General features: G+C 35.5%; 1 protein-coding gene across 2 annotated transcripts in view; it reads right to left on the bottom strand.

Annotated features, from left to right (window-relative positions):
- The window catches only part of ZNF654 (zinc finger protein 654), a 94,312-nt gene that overhangs the window by 50,847 nt on the left and 16,716 nt on the right, over window positions 1-26,749 (bottom strand). For both annotated transcript variants that reach the window (XM_043593895.1, XM_043593896.1), the window contains exon 2: window positions 14,324-14,469. In XM_043593895.1, the coding sequence (XP_043449830.1) occupies window positions 14,324-14,469 (146 nt within the window). The remainder of the gene's footprint in view (window positions 1-14,323; window positions 14,470-26,749) is intronic.

Below are 26,749 nucleotides of genomic sequence, written 5' to 3'. Positions count from 1 at the left end.
ACTAATCACTTATCTGATAAAGAATGTATAAACAGAATATATTAAAAAAGTCTTACAACTCAATAAGGCAAACAAACCAACTAACAAGTGGGCAGAAGATTTAAAGACTAGACACTTTGCCAAAGAAGATATCCAATAGCAAGTAAGTACACAAAAAGATGGCTGCCATCAACAGCACTGAGGAAATGCAAATTAAAACCAAACTGAGATACCACCATACAGTTACTAGAATGGTTATTATGAAAGAAAAATAGTAATGAAAACAAATACTAAATAATAATCTTAATGAAGATGTGGAGCAGCGGAAAGCCCCTTAGACAGCTTGTTAGAATTTCAAATGGTAGAGTCACTTTGGACACAGTCCAGCAGTTCTAGGTTAAACAAATGTTAACTATAACTTACAACATCTAGCAATTCCATTCCTAGGTAGCTACTCAAGAGAAATAAAAACATCTGTCCACACAAGATTTATACACAAATATTCATGGCCCAAAACTGGAAAACAGTCTAAATATCCATCAATTGCCGAACACATAAACAAAATATACTATATACCCATACAATGGAATACTATTCAGGACAAAAAGGAATGAGCTACGCATAAGTGCCACAACATGGATGAACCCCAAAAACATTACTCTACATGAAAGAAATCATATGTAAAAGTTTACACATTGTGTCATATTGTTTGTATGAAATGTCCAAAATTAACAACTGTATTGAGATACAAAATAGATCAGGGGTTGCCTTGGGCTGAGGAGGGACTGGGAATTGACCGAAAATGAACACGGGGCGGGGGGGGGGGGGGGGGAGCTTTCTGGTACGATGATAATGTAAAACTAGGCTGTGATGACAGATGCACAACTCTAAATTTACTAAACATTATCAATTAAACACTTACAAAGCATGAATTTAATAATATGAAAATTATACCCCAATAAAGCTATTAATTAAAAAAAGAGAGAGAACTAGGGCACCTGGGTGTCTCAATCAGTTAAGCACCCAACTCTGGATTTTGGCTCAGGTCATGATCTCACGGTTTGTGAGATCGAGCCCTATGTTAGGCTCTGCATTGACAGCACAGATCCTGTTTGAGATTGTGTCTCTCCCTCTCTCTCTGCCCCACCCCTGCTCATGCTCTCTCTCTCAAAATAAATGAACATTTAAATGCCTCTCCCCCACTCGCACAGGGTGCTCTCTCTCAAAAAAACTAAACAATAATAAATTTCTAAAAAGAGAACTAGAAATGGATAAGGAGTGAGGATGTATAGACAAAACAAGATTGATATGTTGATAATTATTGGAGCTGATGATAGGTTAGGGCAGTTCATTATAATATTGCTTCTACTTTTGAATAGGTTTGAAAATTGTCATAAATTTTTTTAAAAAACACAAGTATTAACAAAGGTGTAGGCAAACAGGTACTCTTATACTGCTGGCAGTATTGTAAATTGGATCAACCTTTACAGAAGAAACCTATCTACCAAAATAACAAATGTCAAATTCATTTATCTAGCAATTCTCCTAAGATACATCTACAGTATACAAATATCCTTGTACAAGGTTGCTGGGTGGCTTGGTTTGTTAAGTGTCTGTTGATTTTAGCTCAGATCATGATCTCATGGTTCCTGAGTTCAAGCCCTGAGTTGAGCTCTGCACTGACAGTGTGGAGCCTGCTTGGGAGTCGCTCTCTGCCCCTCCCCCACTTGTTCTCTCTAAATAAATAAATAGATAGATAGATAGATAGATAGATAAATAAATAAGCCAACAAACCTACATTAAAAATATATATGTATATCCTTGTACATATTCCAAGGACCACTCATACATGGCGTTTCATTAAAGTGTTGTTGATAACGGTAATAGATTGGAACAAAAAGTAAATACCCATTGTAGAGTATTGGTTAATTAAATTAAATTTTTATATATCCATAAGACTGAAATGCTCTGCAGCCACTTTAATGGCTGATGAAGCCCTTTCTATATTAATGGGGAAAGATATCCAAGTGAAAAAAAAAAAAAAAAGTACAGAACAGTGTATGTATTATACAAAAATTTTTGTAAAATGGAGGAAAAGGGAATCAATTTTCTTGTATATGCATAAAATATCTTTTGTAAAGCAACCCAAGAAAATAATTACATTGATTGCCTATAGAAATGGAAACACAAATTGCAAGATATATCACCATACTTTTTGTATATCCACCATACTTTTTGAATTTTGAACCATAAACATGTATTACCTAGTCAAAACTTAAATTACAAAAAAAGGGGGCAAAAAGGTGACAAAAGGAAATCCTTTTTTTTTTTTTTTAACTGTTGATTCATTTTTTGGGAGAGAGAGCATAGGCAGGGGAGGGGCAGAAAGAGATGGGGACAGAGGATCCGAAGCGGGTCCAAACCAGGGTTTGAACTCACAAACCATGAGATCATGGCCTGAGACGAAGTGGGATGCCCAACCTACCGAGCCACTCAGGTACCCCAGTAAAAGGAAATTCTTAAAGGCAGCCTCCCAAAAGGGCACATTAGATACAGGGCCACAAAAATAAGATCAGGGGTGGGGAGGGAGCAAACCAGAAAACAGGGGATGGACATCTTTACTGAGGAGGGGGAAAAAAACGCTGTTAACCTAGAATTCAATAATCAGGTTTTTTTGTTTTTGATTTTTTTTTTTTTTTTTCAAAAACAGGTCTCTGTCACTTACGCAGAAGCTAATTAGCTTCTAATTAGCTAATTGGCTTCTGGTTAGGTTTGGCCAAAGAGGGGAAATGGTGGCAAAATGAAAGACAGGTGAAAGGCAACATTGAGAAGTCTTTATCCCCTACCCTTCTTCTTCTGGGTCATTTTCAGCAGTAATTACATCTCTTCCAAGGTCCCCTCTCATACAGTTCAGTGGTTCTTCCCCTTATCAACCATCTTTAGTCTCTGGACTCTAATAATACCTCCTTCTTCCCTTGTCCTTCCATTTCTAGGGCTAATAGCAACCTGGGTTGCTATAACCAAGTTTGGGTTCACCATCCTCTCCTCATCTATTCCTCAGATCTTCTAAAAACATTTTAAGTGGTACTAGAAGTTACATTCCTTCTACTAAATTATCTAGCATGACTTACATTTCCCTAACTAGATCTTGATTGAAACGACCTATATTATACTAATCAAAAAAAAGGTTAAAAAAAAAAAAGTAAAAAAAGGAAATAAATATGCATTTGAGGACTATTCCCTACAAGATGAGCAAGAAATTATTTTCTATCCCCCTAACCCCGTTACAGAATTAGAATGGAAAACTTATTCAGTATATCGTAGCTTGAGAAAACTATAATAGCCTAGAGCCAATAGAAGTCACATATTTACAATATTATTAAATATTAAAAAATATATATTTGTCTTGGTAACTGGATCCTGGGGAAAGTTTTGCTATTGAGATATAATTGACATATAACATTGTCTTAGTTTCAGGTGTACAATATGATATTTGTATATATTACAAAATGACCACCACCACAAGTCTAATTAACATTCATAACCACACATGGTCACAATTTTTTTTTTGTGAATATTCAAGGTGTACACTCTTAGTAACTTTCAAATATACATTATTAATTACAGTCACCATGCTGTACATTACATTCCAATGATCTATTTATTTAAAAAAAATTTTTTTAGTGTTTTATTTTGGAGACAGAGAGAGACAGAGCATGAGTGGGGGGAGGGGCAGAGAGAGAAAGGGAGATACAGAATCCAAAGCAGGCTCCAGGCTCTGAGCTGTCAGCACAGTTTGTACCTTTTGACCATCTTCATCAACTTGGTCCAACCCCCAATGCCCACCTATGACAACCACCAACCTGTTCTCTGTATCTATGGGTTAGGATTTGTTTTGTGTTAAATTCCACATATAAATGAGATCATATGATATTTGTCTTTTTCTAACTTATTTCACTTAAACATAATGCCTTCAAGGTCCATCCATGTTGTCACAAATAACAAGACATCTCCTGTTTTGTGGTACATTTATATATGTATATATCTCACATTTTCTTTACCCATCCATCCATTAATGGGCACTGAGGTTCCTTCTTGGCTACTGTAAATATACTACAATGAATATAGGGGTACCGATCTTTTCAAGTTAGTAGGTTTGTTTTCTTTGGATAAATACTCAGAAGAATTATTGAATCATACAGTCGTTCTACTTTTAATTCGAGAGTGATCCACACTGTTTTGCATTGTGGCTATAACAATTTACATTCCCACCAACAGAGCACCAGGGTTTTCTCACATCCTTGCCAACACTTTATCTCTTGTATTTTTGATAATAGCCACTCTGACAGGTGTGAGGTGATAACTCACTGTCATTTGATTTGCATTTCCCTGAGGATTAGTGATGTTGAGCATCTTTTCAAGTACCTGTTAGCCAACTGTAGGTCTTCTTTGGGAAAATGTCTATTCAGATCCTCTGCCCATTTTTTAATTAGACTGTTTTTTTCCTGTTGAGTTATAGGAGTTCTTTTTATATTTGGGATATTAACCCTCTCATCAGCTACATGATTTGCAAATATTTTCTCCTATCTGGTAGGCTGCTTTTCATCTTGTTGATGGCTTCTTTTGCTGTGCAGAAGCTTTTTAGTTTGATGTAGTGCCCCTTGTTTATTGTGCTTTTGTTGCCTTTGCTTTTGGTGTCAAAGACTGATGTCATGGAGCTTATCATCTAGGTTTTCTTCTAGGAGTTTTTGGTTTTAGGTCTTATTGTTCAAGTTTTCATCTGTTTTGAGTTGATTTTTGTGTACGGTGTAAGACAGTGGTCCAGTTCCATTCCTTTGCATGTGGCTGTCCAGTTTCCCAGCACCATTTATTGAAGAGACTGTCCATTCCCCAATATATATTCTTGGCTCCAGTAAATTAACTGACCATATATGTATGGATTTATTTCTGGGCTCTCTATTCTCTATTAATCTATGTGTCTGTTTTTTATGCCAATGCCATATTGTTTTGATTACTACAGCTTTGTAATATAGTTTGAAATCAGGTCACATGATGCCTCCAGCTTTGTTCTTCCTTGTCAAGATTGCCTTAGCTATTTGGAATCTTTCATGGTTCCACTGAAATCTTATGAATTATTTTGTTCTATTTCTGGGAAAAATGCTATTGGATTTTTGATAGAGATTGCACTGAATCTGTAGATTACTTTGGGTGATATAGGTATTTTAACATTAATTCTTCTAAACCATGAGCGTTGAATATCTTTCCATTTATTTGTGTCTTCTTCAATTTCTTTCAATAATGCCATATAGTTTTCAGAGTACAGGTCTTTCACCTCCTCGGTGAAATTTATTTCTAGATATTTTATTCTTTTTGATACAGTTGTAAATAGAACTGTTTTCTTAATTTCTCTGACAGTTCATTATTAGCATAAAGAAATGCAACATTTTTGTACATTGATTTTGTAGCTGGCAATTTTATTGACTTTTTAAGTTAGTTCTAATAGCTTCTTGGTGGAATCTTTATAGTTTCCTATACGTAACATCATGTCATCTGCCAGTAGAGAAAGTTTTACTTCTTTTCTGATTGGGAGGACTTTTCTTTTCTTCTCTCCTTTTCCTTTTTTTCCCCCCATGATTGCTCTAGCTAGGACTTCCACTACTATGTGAATAAAAGTGGCAAGAATGGGAATCCTTGTCTTATTCCTGCTCTTAGAGGGAAAGCTTTCAGCTTTTCACCACTGAGTATGAGTTAGCTATGAGTTTGTCATATATGGCCTTTATGATGTTGATATACATTCCCTCTATATCTACTTTGTTGAGAGGTTTTTTTGTCATAAATGGATGTTAAATTTTCTTAAATGATTTTCTCCATCTATTGAGAGAATCATATGATTTTTATCCTTTGTTAATGCAGTGTATCACATTGATTGATTTGTGAATGCTGAACCATCCTTGCATCCCTGGAAAAAAACCCCACTTGATTAGTGTATGATCCTTTTAATATGCTGTTGTATTTAGTTTGCTAATATTTTGTTGAGTATTTTTGCATCTGTGCTCCTCAGAGATACTGACCTTTAGTTCTTCTTTTGTTGTTCTTGTAATTGATTTCTATTTTCATACCACTGTGGTCAGAAAAGATGCTTCATATTATTTCAATCTTCTTAAATTTATTAACATTTTTTTGTGGCATAATAAATGATCTATCCTGTGCACTTGACAAGAAAGTACTTTTGGATGGAATACTCTATATCTCTGGTTAGTCCATCAGGTCTAATGTGTTGTTTAAGGCCAGTGTTTCCTTATTTTTTTGTCTGCATGATCTAACCATTGATGAAAACGGGGTATTAAATTCCCTACTATTCCTATATTGCTGTCTATTTATCTCTTTAGGCTTCTTAATATTTGCTTTATGTAAGTTAGGTCCATGTAAGGGAATATTTTTTAAGATTTCTGTATAAGGAGCAATGAGCAAAATTTTGTCACCTTTTTAACAATTTCAGAAGCATTTCGTTTTGTTTTTGTTTTTTTCTTTTTCTTGTTTTATTCCACAATGAAAGCTGACAGTATGGCATTGTGGTCCAGTTCTATGAACCAAAGCTACTGGGAGGGAGGAAGGAAGAAGTTATGAGGTTCAGATCTGTAGTTTTCAGGAATCTGGCTTAGCACAAAATTATGACATTAAAATTCAGAAAAATTCAAACATGTATTTACACCATAATGACTATACACATCTTCTTCTAAAGAATAATCTTCCTAATAGCAGTGGAAATAATAACAGCTTTTAGTCTACTGCTTTTTCTCTCTAGTTTCTGTATATCTACACTGACCAAGAGAATTATCAAGCTTTCCTTCATTTATAATAAAAAAGCAAGGAAATACTATTTTATAAAACTATGCATGTATATACGTCTAGATTCTGATATTTACTAACATGGATGGGCATAGAGTATGTCATCACCTGATCACATTTCATCTCTGCCAACACAAATGTATCAGTTAATAATCTCTCTCTCTTTGCCAATAAAATGACTATTTAATGCCAATAAAATGCAGTCTCAACTGCTTCACCTCGAAATTAACAAATGGAGCAATAAAGACCAAATTTATAAGAAAAAAGATTCGAGTCACTACGAGCATAAGCACCCAATCAAATGCTGAGTTTCTAAACATGGCCAATATAAACAAATGCATGCAGGTCTGTCTAATGTTGACAACAAATCCTGAAAATAAAATATTCCAATGTAATGGTAAAGAAAAACAAAGCAGTGTTCAGGGAATTTGGCATGGGATTTATTTTAAGACCACCAATTTCCTTGAAAAGGAAGCCATTTCTTTTTTCTTTTTTTTTTTTAAATTAACTTTTTTTAAGCAGGCTCCATGCCCAATGTGGGACTGGAACTCACAACCTTGAGATCAAGGGTCACATACTCTACCAACTGGGCCAGTCAGGAGCCCTGGGAATCATTTTTTTTTTTTTTTTCTTTTTTTACAGAGAGGAAACAAAGAAATAGCAGGCTAGACAGCCTCGATTTCTCTATAAAATAAATGAAATTAACTGCCACAAGTGATTAAGGTTTTGAATAAGTAATGATCAAAATAATTAAAAAGCCAAGAAGCAATGAAAGTCCTATATGCTGCAGAGAAAGGATACATGGATTGGGGCCTTTAAGACAAACACCTTCTGTGGGACCTGGCCCTGCCCAAAAAATGGCCCTTTATAATTATCCTTTCTTCCTTTAATTTCTAGGCTATTTCCTAAGTTAGTTGAAGCCTAGACCTAAGTTATAAATACAATCAAATAAAACTTGGCTGAATAGAGACCGAAATTAGGCACAAATTCTGTGATTGAAAGACAGTCCATTATGGCAACATAAACAAAAAGGGTTACTGATCCATCATTACATGTGTGGCCTAACACATGAATGTCTAGCCACTCTAAATAAAATGCTGATTATACCCACTTAATTCCATCAAAGAAAAGGCCTTTTGGTCTTCTCTCCCAGGCAACTTGGCATATTAGGGTATACATTTGTAGTGTTTGCCACTACACATAATAAATGCTACCAGCTGAACTACTTCCCTCTCCAGAGAACCATACGGATCTTTGTGGACCTAATGGCTGCCAGGCAAATACATACTGTCCATCACTGAACCCTGCATGGAATGCTAAAGTCTATGAACATTTACTTTCTGTTGGGGTAAAAGGAGGCTGGGAAGGCAGCATTCAAGTCTGCTTTTATTTTATATGAAACTGGTAAAGTGTTCTCTGCCTGAAGATCCACTTAGTTTCAGTGTGTTGGGCTTTGTTCTACCTGTAAAACAGGAATGAGTGTTTAACCAATCTAAAACAGTAAAACAAGAGGAAAAACTAGCAAGTCACCTCGGCTTCTCAGGCCTCAGTTTTCTTACCTATAAAAGAGATTTAATCTGAGGTCCTTTTTAGTGCAAATACATACATATACACGTAGCAAAACCATTTCTTTAGAAAATGCAGCTTACAAAAAGAATCAACCTAGGTAAAATCATAGTCAATTTAAGACAATTCTCTATAGGACTATATTCATTTCCACAAAATTAAAAAAAAAAAAAAACCCTCAGGAATGAATAAAAACAGGATCCACTTTCCTTCCTGTAAAGAACACCTTTACAAAACTAGTTTTTAGAGTCTCCCAGTCTATAGAAGGCACATCTTCACAAAGTGGAACAGATTTTTATGAGGGTGGACATATAGACCAGAGAGCACTGACACAGAATATAGTAACTTATATGTTTAACATATATTTCATATATATGTATGTGTATACACATAAAATCTTGTAGATATTACTTGTTAATTCTTTAGCTTGTCTATAATTTTTTAGTGTGTCTAGTGAATACAAAATTTTAAATACATGATATATATCATAAACAAGAATTCAACAAACAGATATGAATAATGAAATCCATTAAACATCCTGATATCCTGTCCAGTCACCTTGAACATTCTATTTGCCATCCCTGGGAGGCTCTTCTGCTCCGTTGTCTAATTTATTACTAACATTTGTTCAGAGCTCAGCTCAAGTGTTAGTTCACCCAGCAAACTTTCCCTGCCTTCTCAGACCAAGTCAAGTCCCCTATTATAATCTCTCATTGTACCCTGTAATTCTTTCATAATTATTGTGTAATAATATTATGACTGCTTGTTTAAGATTTTTTTAGTTCCAGGGGTGCCTGGGTGGCTCAGTCAGTTAAGCATCTGACTTCGGCTCAGGTCATGATCTCATGGTTCATGAGTTCGAGCCCCACGTTGGGCTCTGTGCTGACAGCTTGGAGCCTGGAGCCTGCTTCAGATTATCCGTCTCCCTCTCTCTGGCCTTCCCCTGCTCGCACTCTGTCTCCGTATCAACAATAAATAAACGTTAAAAAAACTTAAAAAATATATATTTTTTTCTTTTCTTTTTTTTTTTTTTTTTTCCAGTTCTGTAAGGTCTTTGAGATCAAGGACTTATTTTCTATTTTAGCTTAGAACAAAGCACAGAGATTTACAGAACGAATAAATGAATAATTATGGAATAATTATTAGAAGAATTTTCTGGTTTACATATTTCTTTAAATAAAATACAGGGGCACCTGGGTGGCCCAGTTGGTTAAGCATCCAACTTCAGCTCAGGCCATAATCTCTCAGTGTGCGAGCTGGAGCCCCACGTCAGACTCTGTAATGACAGCTCAGAGCCTGGAACCTGACTCAGATTCTGTCTCCCTCTCTCTCTGCCCCTCCCCACTCATGCTCTGTCTCTCTCTCTCAAAAATAAATAAAACGTTAAAAAAAAGAGAACACTGTTACAGACTTGCTATTCTTTTAATAGTCACCCTGTTGTTACTTCCTCATTTTTCTTCTGTTATTAAAAATACAATTAACTTTTCTGTTAAATTCAAATAATGCAGAAAGTTTTCCTTATAAGGAACATTACTCTGACAAATCGTTAAGATAGTTTGCTTTCTTTTACCTAGCACTGTCCATCTAAGATTTGCTTCTGCTTATTAATATTTTCTTTCATTAGCAGTAATAAAAAAGCTAGAAAGCAATGAAACAGAAGCTAACAAATGAGTTAAATTTTAAAAAATAATAATGTAGTTCTGAAAACCTTAAAAGCATTTCCCATTACAACACTAATGTTAACACACATTATATAGGTAAAGGAGGGGAAAAATCCAAATAGGCACTGAAACAAGAAAAACACCTCTTACAAATAATGTATTTATCTTAATACTTATTTTATTTTCCTCAGAAATCAGTACAGAATAACTAAAACCGTTTTGGTAGTTTTTAAAATGACACTCTTTGTAGCAGACATCTGTTATGTTTGTTTACCTAGCCAGCTCTCCTTCACACTGCCTCGATTCACTTCTTGCTCATCCCTCCAACATTTCTATGGTTCTGATCAGGTTGTCAATGTAGCATCCTCACTCCTCACTGTCCTAAACACAGCAATTAGTCCAAGCAGTGGGCACATCACGTTGGCTGAGCTCAAGCTCCCAAAAATTATTCTGAGAATTACAAACAGGGGGAGGGAGTTTCTTCTCTCTTGCTTAATCAACTATGTCTAATCCCAGAACTGTCAGCAGCCCCAAGTGAATGAAAACAAAAGAGGGAAGACAGAAAGGAATAGTTCTAGATGACATTTTATCCTCTGGATTCAGAAAATCCTGAGACTAGTTCTAGTCCTTGCTTTTCCATGGTATAGTCATCTACTAAATCCCTCCATGCCCTTCTTCTTTTTGCTTAAACTAGCTTAAGTTTGTCAACTATAATCAAAAAGTCCTAATACATCTCCCATATTCATTTGGGCATCATAAAATAAATATAAAAATAATATATTTTCTTAAGTGTTTGTTTATTTTGAGAGAGAGAGAAAGAGCAAGCACACGAGCAGGGTAGGGGCAGAGAGAGAAAGGGAGAGAGAGAATCCTAAGCAGGCTCCGTGCTGTCAGCACAGAGACTGACCTAGGGCTCAATCTCACAAAACTGTGAGATCATGACCTGAGCGGAAATCAAGAGTCTTGCCACTTTACCGACTGAGCCACCCAGGTGCCCCTATATTTTTTAATAATATAATTTTCTTGACACTGCATTGCTCTTAAAATCTATACAAGGTTATCTATATAAATCTAACTCTTTCTCCCCAAAATTTTTTCAGCTTTACTGGGGTGTAATTGACAAACAGAAATTGTATGTATTTAAGTGTGCAACTTGATGTTTTGATATACATATAGACAGTGAATTATCACTGTAATCAAGCTGGTTAACATATTCATCACCTCACATAATTCCCACCTCCAAATTTAAATATATACAAATAAACTTTTAAAGAAACACAATGTACATGCATTCTTTTAAATTTTATATATACATATATAAAGCAAAAAAAACCCCATATAGTTAATATATATAAAATTACTACACCTACAAGATTTAAAAATGTTAAGTGTACAGAAAGAGTTAAGTCCTCTCACTAGTCCAATGCTCCAGAATCAACAACTTGCAAAATTTTTAATTGCTGTTGATAATAAGATAATAACAATGATGATAATAAGATTTGTCAGTATTTCCTACTAGTTGTAAATATTATTTCTTGACTTCCTGCTGTGGAAGAAAATTTAACTCCTTACACAACCAATTCCACATTCCCATTAGTTATTATTATTATTTCCTCTATTATTGATTTTTGTAACTTTACTTAACATTTATTTATGGTTTCATGTACTACTGACACTCTGTTTTGTAAAATGAGAATTAAAGGAAGGGTATTTTTTAGTGCTCTTATTCTTCACTTCAACTCACAATTTGCATCAAATATTCTTATATTGAAAGCTGAATAATTTCCTTCTGTTCTGCAGCTGTAATTATTTTTGTACTTTATCTAAAAGTTCAAAGTCAGTAAGCATTACTTACATTAAGGAAACTAAATAACACTCAGTACATTATCTAAGTAGTTTGCTACGATTCTGTATTCTTTCTGTTCAGATTATTTTTAATTTTCCTGGAGTGTCTAATTCCCTTTTTATGTTCTTTGCCTTTTGCCACTACCTTAAATGGTACTAAATTCTCAAAGTTATTCTCAAATCTCCATTTTTACTGAAGGCCTTACATCTATAAGACCTACTACTCAATAGTGATCCTATACCCCTCTATCTCAAGTAAAAACCATTATTTTTTAGATCCACTGTCATTTTTCTGGAGCACATCTTCTAATAACTTCTTAATAAAGGGTATGCCGACAAGTCTCTTCTACATCCTTACAAGCCTGGAAATGTTCTAACTCTCACACTTCACTGACAGTTTGGATGAGTACAAAATTCTACATTGAAAATAATTTCTCCTCAAATCTTTCAAGACACTGATTCATTATATTCTACCACCCACTGTTAGTTAATGAAGACCAATACCAAGCTGATGTTTGTTCCTTTGCATGTGACCTAGTTTTTCCTCTACAAGGTGTTCAAATCTGTTTTTTCATTCTTGGTATTCTGAAATCACAAAATGATGTATTTGGTGGAGAATTTTTTATATTCACTGCGTGAGCACTTCTTGAGTTCTTTCAGTCTAGAAGTTCATGACTTTCAGTTCTGGGAAATTCTTTTAGTTTGTCTTTAAATTTTTCCTCCAATGTATCTTCTGTAAGTTCTTTTTCTCAAACTCCAACTAGTTAGGATAATAAACCTCCAACATAAAGGTACCATATCATTTTTTTTTTCTCTGACACATTCCTTCTCTTTGACTCTATTTTACATTCTGGATTATTTCTTCCAACATTACTTTCCAAATTTCCTACAGAACTTTACATTTTAGCCATCATCATATTTTCTTAATTTCCAAAAACTCATTTTTGGTTTCTCATTATTCCATTCTCACAGCATGATGTGTTGATGTTTTAACGTTACACATATCATCTCAACTCTCTCTGAAAATACACATTACAGATTTTATATTTCTCTTAATTTTTTGTTTTTACATTAACACTATTTCTTCCAAATTTTTTTTAAGTTTTTCATTGTATTTTTTTCATGCTAAAGGCATTCCTCAACCGTCTGATGACTCCTGAATACCCATCAATTTTTAAGAATAAGGCCATATGCAGATTAATTGGGAGCTCTATAAGCATGTCTAGACTTTGATGACTGATGAGTTTTTCTTTAGGGTAATTAAGTGACTAGCTAGCTGTCTCAAAGAGGAAACTTTAGCTGCCAGAATGCAAAGAGCATTGGTCCAAAGTCATTTAATTTCTTTAGAGAAAAGAAAAAAATAGCAACTCTTTCCCCACCCCAACTTGGCCCTAAGGCCTGGTGATTGGCCTAAATGGAAAAACTTCAATTAACTCCTTTATCTACACTCTCCCAAAGTATCCCATTCCCTACTCTCTATTTCATGCTTGGCATATTCAAATTCTACACCTCTCTAGGATTCAGGGAGGAGGCAGGCAGGACAAACTAGACCTCCTATCTTATAAAGCAGAGTATAATTCTGTTTCAACTGCTACCCACAATTTTTAAAAATGTTTTACAAATAATCAAGTATACACATAGATTAAAATATATAAAACAACAAGAATTCCACTAAATGATACTTATCCTACAAGACATCTGATATTTTCTATTTTATTTATAATGTTGATAAATGATTTCATAACACATTGTGATGTGTGATTTGAGGCGCACGTACACATGCGCGAAACAAAAAGCAAGTTACGTTGTGACTTGCTCTGTCATGTTTCAATGACCATTCACTCTTCTGTTTTCTCTCCCCAAGAAAATTTTTGAAATCTTTCATTCACTGATGGCTCTTCTCTACTTTCTTTTCACTGTATTTCTCTCTTTTACATCTTTACTATAATTTTAGTAGGATCTAGAAGGGCAAAAAGAATAAACGTAAGTGCTCAGTTTGTGATCTTTAACTTGAATTCCTCTACAAGTATTTTTAAAAACCAGAAGCTTCCTAACCTCTTTCTGACCTGATTTAAGGTCCCTCTGCTAAGTATGATGGCCTCAATTGCTGTGTTCTGGGACTTACCATTAGAGCTAGGGAATTAAAAAGGAAAGTGATGGTAGTGACCATAAGAATCCATGAAACAATTCCAACTAGCTCTAAAACTAAAAGTAAAATTGTGGTTAAATGTTCAATATTAAACCTAAATACTTAAATGAAGAAATAGAATTTTTTGTTGTTGTTGTTATAGTCCAAGATTTTAGAAATTTCTTTTTGAGGGAAGACTTTAGGAAAGGCTCCTTCCACAGAGAAAATAATCAAAACCCAATTCCCAAATACGTCAAGAAAAATAATACTTCCATAAGATGCAAAGAGTACTTACAAAGCAAGGCTACTCAAAACATACTGTACGTGCTCACATTCATCTGGGAATGATGCACTGGCTGATGTGAAACAGCAAAGTGCAGTCTGAAGAACCTGAAGCTGTGGCAAAGGGACCTGCCATCTTCCAGCATAATCTTCAACCACCTGACAGGGAAGCAATCCAAAAAGTACATTATTACAGAAAATGTTTGCAACATCTTGAGTTTAAAAATTTTGATACTACTAGATAAATTAAAAATTTAGTTCAGCATGAATACAAGTGACCTACGGACAAAACATTATTTTCATAATGTATATCTGAAAATGAAATAACTATTATCTTTGAAAATGTGGAAAAGAAATATAGAATATGAATAATTACACTGTTCAACTGCCACATCTTTAACAAATTGTAACAAACATAACAAAGACCTTCACCTCCCATATCCAGTCTTTATCAAAACATCAATTATCAAATATTAAAGTAGCTAGACAATACAATACAGTAATAAAAAATTAGAAATGAGCATAATTATTATCATTACGATTTATTAAAGACTAAACTCTAGGGGTGTCTGGGTGGCTCTATCAGTTGAGTCTAACTCTTGATTCTGGCTCAGGTCAAAATCTCAAGAGTCATGGGATCAAGCCATGCCATCAGGCTCCATGTGGAATATTGAGTCTGCTTAAGATTCTCTCTCTCTCTCCCTCTGCCCCTCTGCCCTGCTCATGCTCTCTCTCTAAAATAAAAAAATTAATCAATTAATTAAAATTAAATAAAAAAATAATAAAGACTAAACTCTAAACATTCTGGCACTAATGAGTATTAAAGATATAGTGGCATGACACTCTGATTCTGAAAGTTTAAGGTGTACGTACAAGAGCTTTATGAATTTAAGACAGGTCATTTCCTTCTCTATGCATTAGTTTCCTCACCATAAAGTAGAGATAATAATGCTTATCTTGCAGATTAGAATAATTTATGAGAAAGCATTTTAGAACTATCAATTGCTATGAAATGTTAATTATGATTTCTCATATGCAAGACTGCTATATTAAAACAATATATTATATTTTAAAAATTCATCATATAAACCAGGTTGGCAAACTATGGCCTACAGGCCAAATATGACCTGCCACCTATTTTTGTATGACCCACAGCTAAGAATGAGATGTTACATTTTCAAATGGTTGAAAAAATATTTTGTGATTTCTGAAAATCAAATGAAATTCAAATTTTAATGTCCACAGAGCTTTACTGGAACATAACCAGATTCATCCATTTACATACTATCTATGGCTGCTTTCCTGCTATAACAACCAGTTATGTAGTTATGACAGAAATCATATGGTTCACAAAGCCTAAAATATTTAATTTCTGCCCCACTACAGAGAAAGTTTGCCAACTCCTGGTTTAAAAGCTGGAAAAAATAGAACAGAGTACAAAAGCCAAGAGAACACTCAGAGCTCAAAGACTTTTCACACTTATTACTTCCTGTTGGGAGATAATTTTCCATGGGTCTTTTGTATTTCTACAGGTTTTTTTTGTTTTTTTGTTTTAAAAAAAAACTGGGGTGCCTGGGTGGCTCAGTCGGTTAAACGTTGAACTTCAGCTCAGGTCATGATCTCACAGTCCATGAGTTTGAGCCCTGCATCAGGCTCTGTGCTGACAGCTCAGAGCCTGGAGCCTGCTTCCAATTCTGTGTCTCCCTCTCTCTGCCCCTTCCCCGCTCACACTCTGTCTCTCTGTCTCTGTCTCTCTCTCAAAAATAAATAAACATTAAAATGACTTTTTTAAAAAATTTAAAAAGGCTCAACTGCCTTCATCTTTTCAAAGATATTCATAGGCAATAGCCTTGAAAAACAGAGATGATGTCTCCCTCCAGAGCCTGTTTACTATTTAGCATAATCATGATGTTCTCTCCCTCTGGAGCAAGGGCCAGGCAGATACACTTGTAGACCATTATAAAAGATTAGGGTTCCCTAAGCTTGGGTTTCCTCAACTATGATGAAAACCCACTGTGAGTGCAGTATCCACCTTTGTTACTTACCTTTATGAGACTTGAGGGGCAAGGGGAACCAACCTGAGCATGAAGCTCATGCAGCTTGCTGTGCCATGAATAATCAAGTCCATTATCTCAGGCTTTTCATGTTTTCTGCCAGCATCTGTGAAACTGCGACACACTAAACCTAGATAAAATTTTAGACCCTTCGTGGTTGACTGACAATTCCAAATTGCAATACCAGAAAGTTAGCTGGGAAGTAAAAACTATTACTAACTATGATGACCCCAAATAGGACACTCTTCTAAACCACTACAGGCCAAAAAAAAAAAAAAAAAAAGGTGGATAGACTGTCATTCCCTGCCTCCAAAATTTCTCTTCACTAGCATATTTGACCAGCTTTATAAACTCTTTTTGGCCACCATAACACTATTCTTTTTTTTTTAAATGTTTATTTTCGAGTGATAGACTGTAAGCAGGGGAGGGGCAGAGAGAGAGGGAAACAGAATCCAAAGCAGGCTTCAGGCTCTGAGCTGTCTGCACAGAGCCTGATGTGGGGTTCGAATTCACAAGCCGTGAGATCATGACCTGAGCTGAAGTCGGAAACTCAACCGACTGAGCCACCCAGTTGCCCCTGACCAGCATAACACCATTCTGATACCACGTAAAATATAGGCACCTGACAGTCTCATGTTTTCCTGTCCTCCATCCCAAACAGTTTGCCCTAATCCATATCTACTTATAACCATATGAGGTAAGTTTATCTCCTTAGAAGATTTCTATTTTGTCAGCTTCTATTCTTATTATAGCTTCCCTTGTTTACCAATATTCAGCTACTGATATCTAATATACTGCCTGATCTAGCTGAGCCCAAACCTAACACAATAAAAAAGCCCAAACGTAACACATCAAACCTACTAGAGGTGTTGCCATAATATGTTTGAAGGGATATAAACAAAATTAACTGAAATCTACATATCTTCTTACACTGTTTAATATCATGCCAGATGCTACTAATACAGTATAACATTAACATAACACTTTAAGACACACTATCACACTATTTCTCTTTTAAATATTTCCTTAAAATATGTGAAACCATACATTACATGGCCCTTTTATTTGAAATTTTTCTTCTGTGCTATCATAAACACTCAACTAATGAGACCAGATACCATGACATCATAATCTGAATGTGTTCTACCAGGTTGAAATGTAGCAAGCAACACATCTTCCTTTTTTCTTTTTCTTTTGCATTCTAATAAGTAACACTCAACATAACGGCCAGAATTATGTTGCAGTTGCTGCAAACAAAGTAAAATTTACCTGAATTACTAACATCAACATCTGCTATAGTTCTAAATTCTTCAAGAAAATGGTCTAAGGATCGAGATCAATAGTCCATTAGGGATTGGTAAACCCTCCCCCTTTTTTTCTTTCATTTTGAAGGACATAACAAACTTACTGCAATGCAATTTACTATAATTTATAGAAACTATATGAACATTGCTGAAAGAAGTTACAGCGAAGGCCAAAAGCATGCCGTGATATAAGGGGAGTTGAAGAGAAGGGCAGAACTACTGCCAAAGAAAGATGCTGGAATAGTGCAATGATCCCACAGCACTTTGTCAGCACTCCCATTTACAGGAGCATATACCCTGATCTAAAAGGGATATAGTATATATTATCATTAATTAATAATAGTATAATAATTAACCAAGGCAAATTATTGTGAGAATGAGCACAGAGAGCACAGATTCTTTCTCTAGCAAAACTGTCAAAACACAGATTTATTGTAAACCTATTAAGTTAAATTACATTAATTATTTAAGAACATTAAGATACATCATCCAAATTGCTACAGACTGACATGTGTCCCCCTAAAATTCATATGCAATATATGCATTGAATAAATTTGCTAATTTTATAAATACCTAAACATTATAATAGACATTAAGTTAGTCTTTTCTCCACCCCTTTCAATATAATTATGTTGTTCATGTTATAATAATAACTACTACATATATATAAATATCTCCTAGCTCTCTCTGCCCACTGAGAGAGCATAGGAGAAGTAACATCCCAGGAGCAATATATATATGCTTAAGGCACAAATCTTGGTTTCTAAACACTATTCTCCAATAAAAGAAACTTGGACTTCTTGAGGCCTCCTCCAGTAGGCCTGGAGCAGAGAAAACACAAGATGAGACTAGAACATTTTGTGGTGCCAGAAAGTAAGGAAAGGCTGCAAAAATGATGGGGTATAAGAACACAGGAGCCAACCTGAAGGAGCTCTTAACCGCTAAAGCTGGAACAATTTAAGCAACAAAATAAATGATAGTACTGACTTTAGTCCATGGAACAAGATAAATATCCAGGAGTCCACAGTGATACAAATAACCAAATAAATAAATGTTAGAGATGAGACAGCTCTTCCTCGCCATAAAATCCCAAGTACTAAACACAGAAGAAAAGAGAGACATAGAGAATCAGCATTAGGCAAATACACAGTAATAGATGCTACAGACAAGATCCATGGATCAATGCTAATATTCGTGAGTAAAAGTTTAAGGAGATGCAGGATTTGCAGTCTCAAATTATCTCCCCCAAGACATTTACAAACTAAAAATAGAAAGACTGTAACTTAAGGGTACAGAAACCCCACGCACACTTAACCAAATCATCAAAGTAAATATCATCAGTAACTAATACAACATATCATTATCATAAATCTCTTGATATGGCACATCAAGAAAGACACAATGGCATTTTTGTAGTACTTTTGCCAAAAATGCCTAACCTCATTCCAGTCATGAAAAATCATCAGACAAACCCAAATTGAGGGATGCTTTACATAAAACTAATCAGTACTCTTCAAACGTGTTAAGGTCATGAAAGACAAGGGAAAGCTGAAGAACTAGTTGTTATTCACTGGAAGAGATTAAGGTAAATAACAACTAAATACAATGTGAGATCCAGAAATAACATTCTGGAACAGAAAAATCATTAGTGGAAAAACTGGTAAATTTCTAAAAAGGTCTGTAATTTAGTGATTATTACAATAGTGTTGCTTTCCTGTTCTTGATAATTGTACCATGTTTTCAATAAGTACAAAAGTAGTTCAATTTTTAAAACTTGAAAAAGGTTTTTTTGTTCTCACCTCTTCCTTCAAATTTTGGTGTTTTCATTTATTTTCTGGGGGCTATTTTATAACATAAGCACAATTCTACATTTACTTTCCCTACTTTGTTACCTAGCTACACATCAAGATTTACCCTTGCCTATGGGTATTTTTTTAGGGTCAGATGGAAAAATCAAGTACATTAGCAGCAGTGTGGAAAGAGTATAGGTTTTAGAATTAGACAGACCTGGCTTTGTCACTTAGTAGTTATATAAACTTAGCAAAGTTATTATACTTCTCTAAGTTTCCTATAAAATGAATTTAATATCACCTAAATCACAGAGTGATTGGATAAGAGAATATCTTAAAATCTAGGGTAATTCCTGGCACATACCAGTCCACTTTAAGAAAATGGCAATGGTATACTTTTTGACTGTTTCATTGTATCAGCATGAGCTGGTTAATTATTTGTTTCCCAGTATAATTAATTAAAACAAACTTTATGCACTTTTAGCAAGCAGATAGGCCACTTCCAAATAATATCTATTCAAAAGCTACTGCTGAGTTTCAACTATTTAGTTCAATACCCCTTGACAAATGAAGCATATCCTAGATACAGCAATACAAATAAAATGCTTCATCATGCCTGAACAGATACCTGAGGATTCTTTTTTTTTTTTTTTTTTTTTTTTTAAACAGTTTTCCATTGAGAATAAAGAAGATAAAGAAAAGCTCTGTTCAAAACAAGAGTCACTGTCATTTGACTTTTTCTGTCAGGATAATCATGTCAAGAAAATCTAAAATTAAAGTCATATTTTAAAAACCCACCAAAATGGTTTAGAAATAGATCCTAATAAGCTAAAAGTTGTTTGGAATCTACGAAGGACATAATCTTCAGTAATAGACAACCTAAGACCCAGTTCTTTTGGGGGCTCAATTAAGCATATCGTTTGTTCAGCTCACTACTCCTTAAACAGATATTTCTGCAACATTAAAGTCTATAATAGGTTCTGTGAATGTAATAAGACTCAACCTTTCACAAAACGGAAAATGGAGTAAACATCTCTAAATCTTAATATTCCATACAATCTTACTATTAAAAGGAATCTTCATGATTATCTAGTCAAAGCTACAAACCAAAGCAGGAATATCCATTACAATACCACTCCCAGAAGGCTCTCTTCTCCTTGAGTTTTCTGCATCCATATGATGTGAGACAAGCCAGGGCCCTCCATGTGGTTGCCAAAGTATCCACTTAAAGACCCACCTTTCTTCTTAAGTTAACCCAAAGAAGATAAGAAGTAGGCTCATTTTAAATGTTTTAGACAAATTTTGATCCCTGTCAATTTTTCATTTGATTGCAAACTCACTATGGAGAATGATATATTACATGGTTCCCTGATTAATATTAAAATTGGCACATGAAACAAGGGACCCCCAAAATATAAGCAAAAGGAAACATATTTGAACGTCAAATCAGAATGTAGGGTGAACAAACCTCTGTGTGTGCCAGCAGGTAGTGGTATACATAGATGTGTGTGCCCATGATAATGACTTAACTAGCTTGGGCTAAGCAGAATTCTGCATCTGACTTCAATTTAGCATGGCCTCGCAAGAAATGGTATTGCAGGTATGGCTGAGGCACTGATTTTATTAAATTTTTTTAATGTTTATTTATTTATTTTGAGAGAGCGTGCACACGTGAGCAGGAGAAAGACAGTGAGGAGACAGAGAATCCCAAATAGGCTCTATGCTCTTGAGGAGCCCAACACAAGGCTTGATCCCATGGCCCTGGGATCATGATCTGAGCCAAAACCAAGAGTCGTATGCTCAAACGACTGAGCTATCCCTTTGTTATTGATTTTTTTTAAATTTCCTTTAGTCACATAGGGGTTTTAGATACTAATAAAATTTATGTTCTTTTCTTATGGAAAAATTTTTGTTTTTTCTGTCTGGTTTCTCAATCATACCTACAAGCCAGAGGATTAAACTGAAAAGTTGGCTGAATTCCACACATGTCTTAATACACTGGTGTGTGAATGCCTAGCCTTTAAGTTGTTAGTGCTATGGAGTATTATTCAGACATAAAGGGGGAATTTTGGAGGGATGGGTTAAATAGGGGGTAGGGATTAAGGCATGCACTTTTTATGATAGTATGGAATTGTCAATTCACCTGTATTGTACAACTGAAACTAATACAACACTGTATGTTAAAAAAAATAATAAAATTTCTAACTATGATATAAACTAGAATATAAAGATAAATAAATAGTCCTAGATCAGTTGACCTAACTCTGTCCCTCTCCCTCTTAATTTTGTTCTCAAAGAGAAGTTCTTAGATTCATGTGACTTATCCAAAGTCTTTTCTTTTTTAAATGTTTCTTTATTTTTGAGAAAGAGAGAGAGAGAGAGAGAGAGAGAGAGAGAGCGAGCACAGGGGCAGAGGAGGGACAAAGAGAGGGAGACACAGAACTCGAAGAGGGCTCCAGGCTCTGCATGGTCAGCACAGATTCTGACGTGGGGCTCGAACTGAGGAATTGTGAATTCATGACCTGAGCTGAAGTCAGACACTTAACTGACTGAGCCACCCAGGCACCCCTTGTCCAAAGTCTTCTAAAGTCACTGTCATAATATGGTCTCCAGTAGCCTCTGGAATTAAGTACATAAATCTAATCAAGGATGTAGAAGTGAAGATTTTATCTGAGTTCAACGAAGATAGCCAGTAGATTGTATCAAGTAAATAAATGAAGAGTCAGATTCCTTATTTTATAGGGCATAAGTCACATTCTTAGACTGAAGCTGAAGGAAAATTCAATGGAATTATTACAAATTCAAAGGCAAAAAGAGAAATTTAAAAGGTTTATGCATCAAATACTAACTTTAGGTACCATGTTTGCTCAGTCTCAAGAACTAAATTTGTTTAAAAATGATACACTTTAACTAGGCACCTGGGTGGTTCAATAGGTTAAGCCTCTGACTTTTGATTTTGGCTCAGGTCATGATTTCACAGTTTGTGAGATCGAGCCTCACAACAGGTTCTGCACTAGAGGCATAGAGCCTGCTTGGGATTCTTTCTCTGCCTTTCCCATGCTCGCATGAACTCTCTTGCTCCCTCTCCCTCTCTCTCTCAAAATAAATAAATAAACACTTAGAAAAAAAGATACACTTACAATTAAAATAACAGTGAGAGGGTTAAAAAATAAATAAAAGGAGGTCATATTGATAAAGATGGGAGAGAGGTACTACCTTAATAATAAGGTCACTATCAGAATCAAGACTAGATATCTATACACCAAAAAGCAACAGAAAGAGAGATCAAGGAATCAACCCCATTTACAATTCCACCAAAAACCATAAAATACCTAGGAATAAACCTAACCAAAGAGGTGAAAAATCTATACACTGAAAACTATAGAAACCTTATGAAAGAAATTAAAGACAACACACACACATGCGCGCGCGCACACACACACACACACACATAAGTGGAAAAATATTCCATGCTCCTGGATTGGAAGAACAAATATCATTAAAGTGTCAATACTACCCAAAGCAATCTACATATTCAATGCAATCCCTATCAAAATAACACCAGCATTCTCCACAGAGCTAGAACAAACAATCCTAAAATTTGTATGGAACCATAAAAGACCCAGAATAGACAAAGCAATCTTGAAAAAGAAAACCAAAGCTCGAGGCATCACAATCCTGGACTTCAAGATGTATTACAAAGCTGTAATCATCAAGACAGTATGGTACTGGCACAAAAACAGCACTCAAATCAATGGTACAGAACAGAGAACCCAGAAATGAACCCACAAACGTATGGCCAACTAATCTTTAACAAAGCAGAAAAGAATATCCAATGGAATAAAAACAGTCTCTTCAGCAAGTGGTGCCTGGAAAACTGGACAGAGACATGCAGAAAAATAAACCTGGACCACTTTCTTACACCATACACAAAAATAAACTCAAAATGGATAAAAGACCTAAATGTCAGATAGGAAGCCATCAAAATCCTCGAGGAGAAAGCAGGCAAAAATCTCTTTGACTTTGGCCGCAGCAAGTTCTTCTTACTCAACACATCTCTGGAGGCAGGGGAAACAAAAACAAAAATGAACTATTGGGACCTCATCAAGATAGAAAGCTTCTGCAGAGAAGGAAACAATCAACAAAATGCAACCAGATGGGAGAAGATATTTGCAAATGACATATCAGATAAGGGGTTACAGCTATAAAGAACTTATCAAACTCAATACCCCAAAAAACAAATAATCCAGTGAAGAAATGGGCACAAGACGTGAATAGACACTTCTCCAAAGAAGACATCCAGATGGCCAACCGGCATATGAAAAAAAAGGCTCACCATCACTTATCATCAGGGAAGTACACATTAAAAACACAATGAAATACCACCTCACACCAGTCAGAATGGCCAAAGTTAACAACTCAGGCAAGAACAGATGTTGGTGAGGATGTGGAGAAAGAGGATCTCTTGCACTGCTGGTGGGAATGCAAACTGGTGCAGCCACTCTGGAAAACAGTATGGAAGTTCCTCAAAAAATTAAAAATAGAACCACCCTGCGACTCAGCAATTGCACTACGAGGTATTTATCTAAGGGATACAGGTATGCTGTTTTGAAGGGGCACATGCACACCAATGCTTATAGTAGCACTACCTTCAATAGCCAAAGTATAGAAAGAGCCCAAATGTCCATCGATGGATGAATGGATAAGGAAAATGTGGTATATATATACAATGGAGTAATACTCGGCAATCAAAAAGAATGAAATCTTCCCATTTGCAACAATGTGGATGGAACTGGAGGGTATTATGCTAAGCAAAATTAGTCAGAGAAAGACAAATATCATATGACTTCACTCATATGTGGAATTTAAGATACAAAATAGATGAACATAAGGGAAGGGAAGAAAAATAATATAAAAACAGGGAGGGGGACAAAACATAAGAGACTTTTAAATACAGAGAACAAACTGAGGGTTGTTGGAGGGGTTGTGGGTGGGGGATGGGCTACATGGGTAAGGGGGCATTAAAAAGACACTTTGTTGGGATGAGCCCTGGGTGTTATACATGACTCACTGGAATCTCTATCCCTGAAATCATTATTGCACTATATGCTAACTAACCTGGATGTAAATAAATAAATAAACAAACAAACAAACAACAACAAAAAAGAATCAAGACTAGGTAGGAAAAAATAAAAAGGAAATACATATTTACCAGAACTATGTACTCTTAAAGGTGGAATTAAGGGGGGAAAGGATATTTTAGTTGTTCCTCATTAAAAAGAAAGGGTGACTAGTTCCAAAGGTATGCAACAGAGGGATAGAAGGTAACTTTGGATGGAAATCTCACAGTGGACCAGACTGGAAATCCAACCAGGGCAAGATACTCTTTTAAAGAAATTGAAAGCCCATAGTAAGAGCAAGTGGAAAACACACCTTGAAAATTATTATATAAGTAACATAAAATCTGTACAGATTTGAAGATTAAAAAAAAAAAAAAGCTGGGAGATTACCTGGAAATGCCTGAAGCATTTAATGGGCATTTCAAATTACTAGTTATTATGAAAGGTAATATATAGTACGACATGGTGCCACAAAAGAAAGTGCCCCAGGAACTTAAAGTTAGGCATGAGGAAGTAAATAAGGAAAAGCAACACTGAAGAAAAACAAAGAGGTCAGTCCTAGGTCTGAGGTTGAGCTGATACAATTTTCTTAAGTCAGGGAGATGAGAGGGGGCAAAATCTGTCTGATAATGAATGCTTTTTAATGAACTCAGAATTCCTTGACCTTTCATCTGTTACATTATGGGAGACCTCACAAGAGGTAACTGCAGAATATTAACACCTGGGCCCAAAGGCAAAGAGAAAGGAAAAGGAAGACAGGAGAGGCTAACATAAGAAGAGGCTAAAATGTAAACAAAAACAAAAAACAGCTATGTTTATCTAAAATGGTGTAACACACTATTGCTGAAGGGAATGTGACAAAAGAGAATGTTTACACTGCCAGTGAAGTAGAACAAATTATACAAGGCCCAGAACAGTTAAAAGGCAGAGTAAAGAAAAGGTCTAGAGGAGCAAGTGGCAAAAAAGAGATACTGTCTTCACTGGGCTCCTATGAGCACAGCCATCAGAAACATCAAAGCAGCTTCATTTCAGGTACCTGTTTATGATTATCATCCAAATAATACAAATATTTGTATTTGTATTGGGGCACAAATATGGGGCACAACAGGAATGCTTTTACGGTTTTAGCTCAAGAAGCCTAAGAATTTCAGGGAAAATGGCAACAGCCAAGGTAGCACAGGACTAAAAATGTCTTGGCACAAGGTTGGGGACAAAGAAATCCAGACACAAGGATAGAACTCTGGGGCTCTGGAGATTGCAGGGCTGGGGCTTTGTGGAGATGGTGCTTTGAACTTTGCACACAAGTAAATGACACACTATTTACAAGACAGTATAGAAGCTGTGCCACCAAACAGAACGCACACTGATTACAGCACAGGAGTACCACGACTACACAGAAGTAATGGAAATTAAAAGCTTTTAATATGAAAAAAATCTAAAGGAGAAACTTTAAGTACAACCTAGTGCCCAATGCTGCTATCCACAGAATTTGCAAACTTTGCAAGGCAGGAAGTAGAAATGTTTAGATTAAGTCTCTCACTGCCACCCAAAATATGGTAAACGTACAGCGGCACTATTACCACTTGATGAATTTTCCTAGTAAAACTTAGGTACAAATTACAGACTCTGGCAGTTGGCAGAACTAACTGGCACCCTAGTGATTTGAAACCAAAATTGACTTGATACCCTGTTTTCTGTGTACCCATCTTCCCTGTGATAGCACCAAAGCCTACTGGCAAAAGTAATGAGAGTCAACTGGACTATGTTCTAAGTTAAAAGAATAACTGCTGTAAATGTAATGGGTGTTAGATTGGGTAGAGTAATAAATTTTTGCCCTGCTGACCTTCTGGATTCTTTAAAAAGTTAATACACAAGAGAAATTGGGAGGTGTGAAAAAAGCCACTCGCAATCAAAGGAAGACAATCCAAGCTGTAGCTCCTGAAAACCGCCCCAGCTCTAACCATAGAGAGCCATTTGCTCTGATTAAGCAATACTCTGGGAAAGGAAGATTTTGGGATCCTACCCTCTTTGGACTCTAGAATTTAATTTCTCTTTGTGAACTTGATAATCGGAGACAATTCATTTGATCAATTTGATACATTATTATTTTTGTTGACATTAAAACCTGAAATTTTAAACTTAAAAACATACATAGGTAAGTTAACTCTCAA

Source organism: Prionailurus bengalensis, chromosome C2 (assembly GCF_016509475.1).
Source record: "Prionailurus bengalensis isolate Pbe53 chromosome C2, Fcat_Pben_1.1_paternal_pri, whole genome shotgun sequence".
NCBI lineage: Eukaryota > Metazoa > Chordata > Mammalia > Carnivora > Felidae > Prionailurus > Prionailurus bengalensis.
This window is presented reverse-complemented; position numbering and strand designations above follow the sequence as displayed.